The sequence below is a fragment of the Dermacentor albipictus genome, chromosome 8, assembly GCF_038994185.2.
Source record: "Dermacentor albipictus isolate Rhodes 1998 colony chromosome 8, USDA_Dalb.pri_finalv2, whole genome shotgun sequence".
Classification (NCBI taxonomy): Eukaryota; Metazoa; Arthropoda; class Arachnida; order Ixodida; family Ixodidae; genus Dermacentor; species Dermacentor albipictus.
This window is the reverse complement of record NC_091828.1, coordinates 37,532,149-37,542,118: the sequence shown is the minus strand read 5'-3', so window position 1 is coordinate 37,542,118 and position 9,970 is coordinate 37,532,149. Positions and strand designations below refer to the sequence as shown.

The 9,970-nt window shown below is 43.8% G+C and overlaps 1 protein-coding gene and 1 pseudogene across 1 annotated transcript; one reads left to right on the top strand and one right to left on the bottom strand.

Moving 5' to 3' along the window:
* The first annotated feature begins 615 nt into the window (after window positions 1–615).
* Window positions 616–3,609, top strand: LOC139049229 (uncharacterized; annotated as a pseudogene).
* A 1,700-nt stretch (window positions 3,610–5,309) lies between these two features.
* Window positions 5,310–9,533, bottom strand: LOC135916370 (THAP domain-containing protein 11-like). The gene is made up of 5 exons (XM_070522790.1): window positions 9,203–9,533; window positions 8,514–8,690; window positions 7,715–7,913; window positions 6,463–6,565; window positions 5,310–5,679 (listed from the first exon to the last, which is right to left on the bottom strand). Exons 1-5 carry the CDS (start codon window positions 9,391–9,393, stop codon window positions 5,519–5,521), a joined length of 831 nt encoding a protein of 276 aa, XP_070378891.1. The 5' UTR covers window positions 9,394–9,533; the 3' UTR covers window positions 5,310–5,518.
* Between the last annotated feature and the right edge of the window lie 437 nt (window positions 9,534–9,970).

The following is a 9,970-nucleotide window of genomic DNA, read 5'->3' as shown; positions in this document are numbered from 1 at the left end:
TTGTGTCGATCATAATTTTTAATATATCAATGCTTAAAGTAATCGAAATTCCTAACTTAATGGGCAGTATAAACAGAATAAGGAAGGGGTATAAAACATTATTTTTGATGGCTCGGTTCATAAGGACCACGCATAATGTGTTTGCGTATATGGCGTGCGGCAATATAGTGCAGCCTTTCCTTTAATGCGAAACCCTTAGATATCAATGTTTCAAGGTAACATTGTGCGCTAGAGTAATAAATGTAAGCATGAGCCGTTGCTTAAGAGACTATGAGCCACTGGCTGTTTCCAGTGACGTTCAAATTTCTCGTTGGAAAGGTATAGAAATACTTAGGCATTATTTAACAGAGGTGCTGTGACGGAGGAGGAGGGAAATCTCAGTGGCAGCGCCCATAGTACTTTCTGCAAACGGCGGCAGCACTCTCGCCGGCCAGTCGCGCACCTCGCATACGTCGCCGCGTGGCCTCAAAGCTTGACGCCACCTCGCTATAGGCACCCTCCAATGGTCAGGCGGCGCAGCTATCGGCTCAGCCATCAGCGCCACCGTGTCAGTTCTGCAAAACACTGAGGCGGCCGCTTCTCCGACGGCATGCTTTTGCGGCACTCGCTTGAATCATGTCGGTCGTGCTGCATTGCGGTTTTAAGGCAATTGAAAACGTCGAGGCTCATTTCCGACCATCGACGCTTGAAAAAGGACGCAAGCTTTACGAGAACAATCATGTGTATCGTGTCAGAGAGGTGAACGGCACGGATATCTCGGCGAAGTGCTTGGCACAACAAAGCAAGCAGGCTTACGACGTCGAACTCCAAGTAAGTTGACAAATAATTATTTTATTCCACTTGAGTGTGCACATACGGCTGTAGAGCTTTTCCAACTGTCATTTGTAGCTTAATTACTTCGAACGTGCCTTGCATATCTCACTTCTAGAAGTTTTGGTGAGTTGTGAACGATAAGCAAGAACAAAAGGGAAGGCTTGTGTCCCCGTCCGTCTCTCTTTCTTTTTTGTTCTCGTTTATCGTGCGCTACGTATCAGAAGCGTACTACTTGCACCTCGCTTCCGTGTCGCACGCTCACGCTTTCGTTGCCGTCGACAGTTCGCTCGCGATGTACTGCGTATGCGTGTGCCACCGCGCGTCATGCCTAACGCTCACCTCTTTTTTTCGTTCGCCGTCTTCGTTTACAGCTGTCGATCGCGCCTCGAACTGTACTGAAGGGGACGTGTACGTGCCGTTACGGCGCCCTCGGTGACTGTAAACACTGCGCAGCGGTGGTATTTTACATCAAGCTGCACGAGGACGTGTCGTGTACGAGCGGCCCGCAGTCATGGGGGAAACCATCGTCGAAGCCCGACCGCGACGACAAAGTGCACACTGAGAAAGCTGTTTGGAGGTAGGATGCTCTTGCTTTCTGTTCTATGCGCTTTCGCTATATTATTTAGCCGTTTTATTCTAGCTTGTGTTATGTACGCGCTCCGAATTTTTTCTGTGCAGCCTACACGTGAATAGAAACAACCGAGTTTTTCGCTAAAGCATCATATCAATATAAATTTACGAAAAAGAACTCTTAATTACTCATGCAGTGTTCATTACTATATACACGCACATAATTGCTTTTTTTTATTTCACGAAGTGCAATTAAAGCATGCCTTTAGAATTTTCTTGCTTAAACCAAATATGGGTCACTTATGAGGGAAAGTGTATCCTTTTTACTGTGCAACCTGACATAACCAAGTAAGCAGTGTTTTCCTTCCCGCTTCTTCGCTCGAAATCTACTCCTGTACGAAGTCAAATCCGTCTTTCTGTGTATTATTTTAATGCCCTATCCTCTTTCATATCCTCCTGTTTGCAGATAACAACAGTCCCTTTGTGGCAAACAAGCAGCCTGCACAGCTGCCGCCTACCTACATCACCCAACATTTCGGGGGCATTGAATCCCCTTTTACAACTGTACTTAAGGAAATGGAAAAAAGTGAAGCGGAGATTAGGCGTGGCGAAATTCTGCATCGAATTTTCGAAGAAGATCGAAGAGCACTGCTGCATCAAAAGCTTAACATACTGCTGAAGTCACCCCATAGACCCCTTCACATGCTGGACGTGCTAGGTGACTTTCCAAAAGTAACCATAGCCCCAAGGAACCATCTGCAAGGGCTGACACCAGAGGAGAGGGCTTTTTATAACGATTTCGTTGTATGCGAGTCGGTTAATGAGCTATGCGTGCTGACTGCTGGGCAGTCAAGTTGTCCGAGGTAACAATGGTTCAGAAAGCATTGCATAGGTATATTTCTGACATGTTCGTTTCGTTATGTTTACGTTGTCTATATATACGTCTATGCAGGTGGCACAAGGAACGCAAAGTGTGCATCAGCAGCACAGCAGTCCACACAATTTTGCGTACCCGCAGAGGCCCTAAAGAGATTGTTCACAGCCTTTTAAAGTCCAATTTTTTTTCGTCCGAGGCTACAACATATGGTACGTTAAGATTGTTGGATCTAATTAAGCAATATAAATTACATGTGTGTGTTCTATATTAGGAATACGTATGGAGCCAGTGGCCAGGAAGGACTTTGAGCAGCAGCGTGGTGTCACGGTGACAGAGGTGAGCATGTCACTTGCGTTATCTGGAGAGCTAAGTACAGCCTATTTTGTGATAAATAAAAAACATAATAGTTGGAATCATTTTCAACTATGCAATGTTTAATGTTACAGTACACGTCGTCTCATATCGTGCTGCATATTGTCGCAGGCAGCCTATAGGTGACTGGCAACATGTCAAAGTACATTGTCCTCTTTTATGCTGATGTGCACAGCATGACAGTGGACCTGAAAGGCACGAGGGAGGCAAGTCATTGCCTTTGTTGTGCCCTTCTGTCCATTGTTGCGCTGTGCACCTCGTCATGGATTACCAACTATCCCAGTCTCGCACTGTGCTTCTTTTATACATCTTAGTCAAATTGTACTAATGTTGTAAAACATGTTTTATTAACCCATTATTTTGTCACCATGTGCACATGTACATATTTTTCTTCGTCTGGTCCCGTGTGTTCTCTGGCACTGTTTTATTATGGATATGAACCAACTAGCCTAAATATACATCTTGACTGTTAGGAAGCTCGAGGAAATGTTGACAATATTGAAATAAGTAATGAGGAAAGAAATAATCTGTGCAACAATTTTTAACTGCGTAACACAAATGAGCAAAAAATGACATTTCAGGTGGGCCTGTTACTTCACCCGCAACAGCCATGGCTTTGTGGAAGCCCTGATGGAATTTTTTCTCTCTCTGGCGAGACATGCTTGCTGGAGATAAAGTGCCCACACAAATGCATTGACAGAGGGATTTTTGACGATTCAGGGCACAGCATCCTTGACTATGTGCATCATGTTGATGGAAATCCCATACTAAGGAAGTCGCACAGGTACTATACACAGGTCCAGATTTTGATGTACCTGCTTAATGCAAAGCAGTGTTTCTTCTTTATATATTCAAAGAAGCAGAGCGTGACCTAGGTTGTCGGTAGGGATGATGCTTTCCTTCAAGAGGCCATTCCAACTCTTCAACAATTTTATTTTCAGTGGATTTTGTGTGAACTTGTAAGGCAACAAAGTTAGTAGAATGAATGATGCCTCGCTCTAGAGTGGTACTTCTATTTACTGAATAGGGTTTTTCAACGCTTGGTATACAAGCGTTGAAACACTTGCTATTATATGTGCAATTTTTTCTTTTTTCCGAGAGACAGAAAGTCCTCCCTCATGTTATTTACTTGTAAATATAGTACACCGTATGGCATAAGCGTTTTGGTACTATCAGTGGATCAGACGCATGACTTTGTGCTTAGCAGCAACACACCATAACCACTGTGTTACTGCAATTTGTGGGCAACTTAAGGACATACTCGAGCAAAACGCCACGGGTAGAGATATATATATCTGAATTCTCTGTACGTATCTTGTCACGCATGGTAAATTGGTGTACTTATTCTTTAGGCAACCAACCAGACTAGTCATATTGTGCAAAAAGTGATGTTTGTTTACTTGCTTCTGCCTGTCCTCGTATTCATTTCACAGCAAAGCATTATCTGTACTTCATGTAAGCCTCCTGTGATACAAGTCACCAGGGTCAGGGATGCGTGGTGCTGCAGTTTTTTTTTTCTTCAGTGGCATTAGTATTACCGGAGTGAATGCTCATCTTAATTTTCTGTATGCATCTTGTCACGCATGGTAAATTGGTGTACTTATTCTTTGGGCAACCAACCAGACTAGTCATATTGTGCAAAAAGTGATGTTTGTTTACTTGCTTCTGCCTGTCCTCGTATTCATTTCACAGCAAAGCATTATCTGTACTTCATGTAAGCCTCCTGCGATACCAGTCGCCAGGGTCAGGGATGCGTGGTGCTGTGGGTTTTTTTTATTCAGTGGTATTAGTATTACCGGAGTGAATGGTCATCTGAATTTTCTGTACGCATCTTGTCACGCATGGTAAATTGGTGTACTTATTCTTTAGGCAACCAACCAGACTAGTCATATTGTGCAAAAAGTGATGTTTGTTTACTTGCTTCTGCCTGTCCTCGTATTCATTTCACAGCAAAGCATTATCTGTACTTCATGGAAGCCTCCGGTGATACAAGTCACCAGGGTCAGGGATGCGTGGTGCTGCAGTTTTTTTTTCTTCAGTGGCATTAGTATTACCAGAGTAAATGCTCATCTGAATTTTCTGTATGCATCTTGTCACGCATGGTAAACTGGTGTATTTCTTCTTTAGGCAACCAAACAGACTAGTCATTGTGCAAAAAGTGATCGTTGTTTACTTGCTTCTGCCTGTCCTCATATTCATTTCATAGCAAAGCATTATCTGTACTTCATGTAAGCCTCCTGCGATACAAGTCACCAGGGTCAGGGATGCGTGGTGCTGTGGTTTTTTTTTTCTTCAGTGGTATTAGTATTACCGGAGTGAATTCTCATCTGAATTTTCTGTATGCATCTTGTCACGCATGGTAAATTGGTGTATTTATTCTTTAGGCAAGCAACCAGACTAACCTTTTATTTTGCAAACAATGATGTTTTGTGAAGTGTAATCATGCATACTGTGATGTCTTAGCTTTTGCTTCTCACTTGTGTTTCTTAGTCAAGCTTTGTTAGTTACGCAAGCTATAAGTGCTCATGTACGTCTAATAAGCATTAGAAAATTTCTGAGGGAAGTTTGTGCATTGAATTTTCTGATCTGAGGCGACACCTTTTCCTTTTACATGGTCAAAGAAAACTGCACCCACATATTCATGCTTGTGAAATGAAGTGGGAACAATAAATACTGATTGTAAAATGTCCGCATGTGTCAAAGTTTATTGGCAGATTAAAAGTGAGTACATCTTTCTGGTGTCTTAAATCTGCAAACACCGGTGACAGGATTCAAGCAAGACAGGTGCTCTTTGTCCGACTAGAGCAGTTGCTCAACAACAGTGTCGGCCAGTGGAATCTGTTAAATGAGGCAGTTGCTGCGCTAGATGACTTGATTCTCAGTGATTTAACTGAACTTAATTATTGGAGGCTGAAGGTTCGCCAGCACACAGCACACGTGAAACACGTCTGTCATGAGTGCTATCATTTCAATTGGCACCCTGTTGTTTAAGATGTTATGCACTTTAATTCTCTGGATCATCCTCTCCACATGAACTCGCACTTGTGCAATATTATGTGTGTCCCTAACTTCTTGAGCACTGAACTGAGGGCCTTGTAAAAATGGGGGCATGACAAGTACAGCGTTTCATTCACCAATAACTGTACGTATCCCAGGAAATCCTTTGTCTGCAAGTATTTTATCACCAGACTCAATGACATCAAGGAAACCAGAATCGACAGTAATGTGTGTGTCGGACACCCTTCCCCCATATGCATCTGAGTGGAAACATATCATCCCACCAGGTGTAACCGCAACAAGAAATTTCAAGGTATACCCGCCTTTGTACTGGGAGTACAGAGTCCTCTGCTGCTGTACAGTAGGTGGCTGCTCAGTGCGGATTTCTGTGCAGTCAATTATCATTGTGCAGTCCGGATAATGTGCCCTAAAACAGTCTGGCATGGTAGCCTGAATAACTCTGAGTGGAGGACGAAAAATCCATTGCTTTGTAGCAAATGCCAAGGTTTTGAGGACACTTTTGAAATGCCGTGAGGCTGATGTTTCACTAATGCTGAACAGGGTAGCCAGGGATGAATAGCTGATGCCAAGTTTCAATTTCATCAGGAACAGCAGCAGTCGGTCTTCTTTAGATACGTCACATCTGCGCTCAGTCGAGACCGGAAACACGCTCAAGAGCACAGCGAAAACCACCTGACTTACATTAGATAAGTATTCAAGAGCACTTGTACTCCTTGAAACACTTTCGTGGCCAGCAAAATAGCTTGTCCGATGGTCTGGACCACTGTGCTTGCTGGAAACGTTCGGAATGTGTTGCACTTCACAGTCGCGTGTCTCGTGGTGGGTTATCTGCGTTGACAGGTTGTTGCCTTCAGTGCAGCAAATAAACACTGAAAAGCTTGTGGTCACGCTGCTCGTCTCCGATGTTTGAGTTTCCTAAGAGAAATGTCATGTTATATTAGGGAGGTGCTGCTCTCACAATTCTAACACTTCATAGCAATTAAAAAGTATAGACTGTGACATGTTCTCAAAAGGTTTGTTATGTGTCAAATCTTGTAAGGATAACTAGGGTACAAAATTGTCAGTGCGACAGCTGATCTACCATTTCTATATCGCTGCATTCTATTCATAAAGCCATGGCTTTCATGTGCAGCAGACGCATTTTATTGACATGACTGTTTTCAATTTGTTTTCAGCTTATTATACAAAGACTGCCAATTGCTTCTGTTTGCACAAAAGCACAACCCAGAAGACTAGGTACTTAAAAAGATACTCTCATTGTTTTGAAATTTGCTTCACAATTACAGTAGTGAGCAAGGTACTAAAATCACTATCGGTATAATCGACTCCATACTTTTAGATATGATAGAAATTAGAACCCTAAAACAAGGACTCTGATAGAATTATGCAGATCAAAATGCAAATGCTGGAGTATTAATGAAGCAAAACTTTAATGGAGTGGTTAATAAATGCTGTACAACTAACGACATTGCTTGCCAATCGTGTTTATTTTCATCCATATGCAATATGTAATCTCATGCAACAGTTATTTTTATGTGCAACAAACGCAACAATTTCTATATCTCTTATGCCATGTTGGCATTTACTTCTAAATACATTTAAGGCTTTTATATTCCTTGTGTAACAGTGGCATATACTCATTCTGGAAAATTAGCCAATAATTCGCATATACTGAATGGCTAAATCATAAAAAATAAAGTACCTGAAGGAAGCCATTAAATACAATGCACTTTTCATTAAAGAATTGGTGTCCTTTCGATATGCCTACAGGCATACATTACGGGCTAATGTGTTGTGCATGAAATAATGTTTTATTACACTGAACAGTCATCCACTTCCTCGCACACCTTGTTGGTTAACATACAGTATATATAATCCTGTAAGCTGGTACTACCATTCAGAGCATATATAAGCTTCACATATGCTCCACGAATATGTCAGGCAAGAAACCATAGACTCATGCCAAACTGCAGGAAGAGGCAAAGAAAGGTTTAGTTCAAAATTTTCTGCTGATGAAATGTAGTGGGGTGTTTCTGCTAGTGCACAGTTTCTTATAAAGCTCACCACTGATCTGGCTGCTACGTGGACCTCAGCAGCAGCGCACAACACGTTCAGGCCATCCCATGCTGCTGCATCTATAGAATCGCCAGTCACCTCGGCTGCTACAGAGAGGGCACTGCTGCTGGCATCTTCAGCATCAAATTCTGCTACTTCTGCCGCACAAGGCGCTGCAGTAGCTGAAGCCGCAGATCTGTGCATCCACCTGCAAACGCACGGAAAGCTCAAGTGTGACAACCTCTATGTAATTCAGCCAGTAATCATGACTGCTATAAAGTGCGATACCACACCACAGGCCATATTTTATTTATGACGAAGGCAGGCAAGATGCAATATCGAAAGAAAGACTTATGTGTTGACGGTTGTCGAAGGAAAATGAAGTATATTTGATATCCCTAGCAAAAGTAATATCATAACAGCAAATAAGGATAAGTGAATAACAGCAATTCAACAACATTAAAAAATTTATACGCCTCAGCATCGCAAATTAAATGCAGCTGAAGTTGTGGCTACAAGAGAATCCCCCCCCCCCTTCTGTTGTGGCTGCTTTTTGTCCCATGCAGCCCAGTGCGCAATTCGTTGCATGAATATATTTTGCATTACTGCAAATATAAACCTTCAGTTGAAAGTCAGTGCTGTGTTGACTGGTCACTCTTCCTCATGCTAATTCTTTAGCTTTTTTTTTCATTATGTATCAACTAGTTCAACACCAAACCCTTCTGAAGCGACAAAAGTAAGCGCGTGTACAAGGGGCCGTCCGATACGTATCATCTATAATTTACCGCGGCACGAGTAAAGCAGGTACCTGCTGAACCTGGAAATCTGTGCAGCAGGAACCGTGGACCGCTTCTTGTAGACGGGTGCGAATATTGTTGGCAGGTAACCCGGATGATTCTCGATGTTGCTTTTTTCTTCGTTGACGAAGTGCCTCGAACAAATTCTCGTATTGTTATTCGGGCTCCAATGTGAGAGGTCATCACCGCTGAAACATGACAGAGAGCAATCTGACACTAAGTAACGCGAAGACTGAACAAATGTGTGCTAGCGTGCGCGAAGCAATCTGACACTAAGTACCGCGAAGACTGAACAAATGTGTGCTAGCGTGCGCGAGAGAAATGCTAATTTGCGAACACTCGACTTGCGGTGCAGTGCACTCCAGCCTTGGTTCTGTTTTACGCGCGAGAAAATATCGGCATGATTGAGTCCGGTTCTAGCACTCGCGTCTTGATCCCGGCGCAGACACGAGCTGCACGTTGGCTTATGAATGCATAACACAAGCACACTGCGTACAAAGTTCCAGCACGGAGCGCTTACGAAGCTAGATTTGACACGTAAACACCACTGCACATTTGTTTTGGAGCGAGACGAGCTAAACGACTATTTAACCAATTTACATCAGCAGGAATCAGTTGACGCGCCTTTATGCAGTTGTCACTTTACTTGGCCGTTTAGGCCTTCGTTCGTTTAACGGAAATTCGCAAGAGCGACACTTACTTGACGCGCCGAACCGCGACGATCCACTTCAGCCGCCGGTTTGCTTCCCACGGTCTTGAAGGGAAGCGGTAAAATTTGATGCCGTCATCACCTTCGCAGTTGTGGCAATCCTTAACGCAGCAGTATCTGCGCTTGTTCTTCTTCTTCACACCTCTCACGGAGGAGCTGCCGAAAGGCAGCGGTAAATCCATTGCAAAATTGGAAAACGAGGCTGTCAGGCGTGCTTGAGCGTAGTACGAATAAAGGTGCCGCGGCGGCGAAGGCCTACCCGCGGGTGCTCACCGCCGCTGCTAGGTGGCGCGACGTGTACAGCCAAACTGCATTGCAGGGTGCCTATTGGCTGAAGGCGCCCCAAAACCTAATCGTGGGCGGGGAATACCGGGAAAGCACGCCATGGCCGAAGAGGCTTGTGACGCTCGAAATGCCATTCGTCATAACCGCCGTCGGCAGGAAGCTGCTATGGATGAAGCTGCCACAGCGGCCCGACGAGAGCAACATGGGGCTTGCTGCGACGCAGGTGTTCTTGTAATGCAGTATTTATAATCGAGAAAGTTCGGCAGAAAGTTCAACAGCAGATCAACAGAAACTCCAAGTATCCTTTCGCCTTCACATTTTTTGAAAGATCGAAGCATGCCCTCTCCCTCCCTTTCTCCTATTTCTATTCCCCTCAGTGTAGGGTAGCAAACCGGATACTTTTCTGGTTGACCTCCCTGCCTTTCCTGTCCTTGCTTTCACTCTCTGTCTCTCGAAGCATGCCCCGTACTTTTT

What these genes read in the sequence shown, in the direction of transcription:
- LOC135916370 (XM_070522790.1), bottom strand. Translation starts at nt 9,393, where the DNA reads ATGGATTTACCGCTGCCTTTCGGCAGCTCCTCCGTGAGAGGTGTGAAG. An exon ending in CAGATTTCCAGGTTCAGCAG is followed by an intron (nt 7,914 to 8,513) that starts GTACCTGCTTTA and finishes GTGCGTTTGCAG; the next exon opens with GTGGATGCACAGATCTGCGG. An exon ending in GCAGATAACCCACCACGAGA is followed by an intron (nt 5,680 to 6,462) that starts CACGCGACTGTG and finishes CACATAATATTG; the next exon opens with CACAAGTGCGAGTTCATGTG.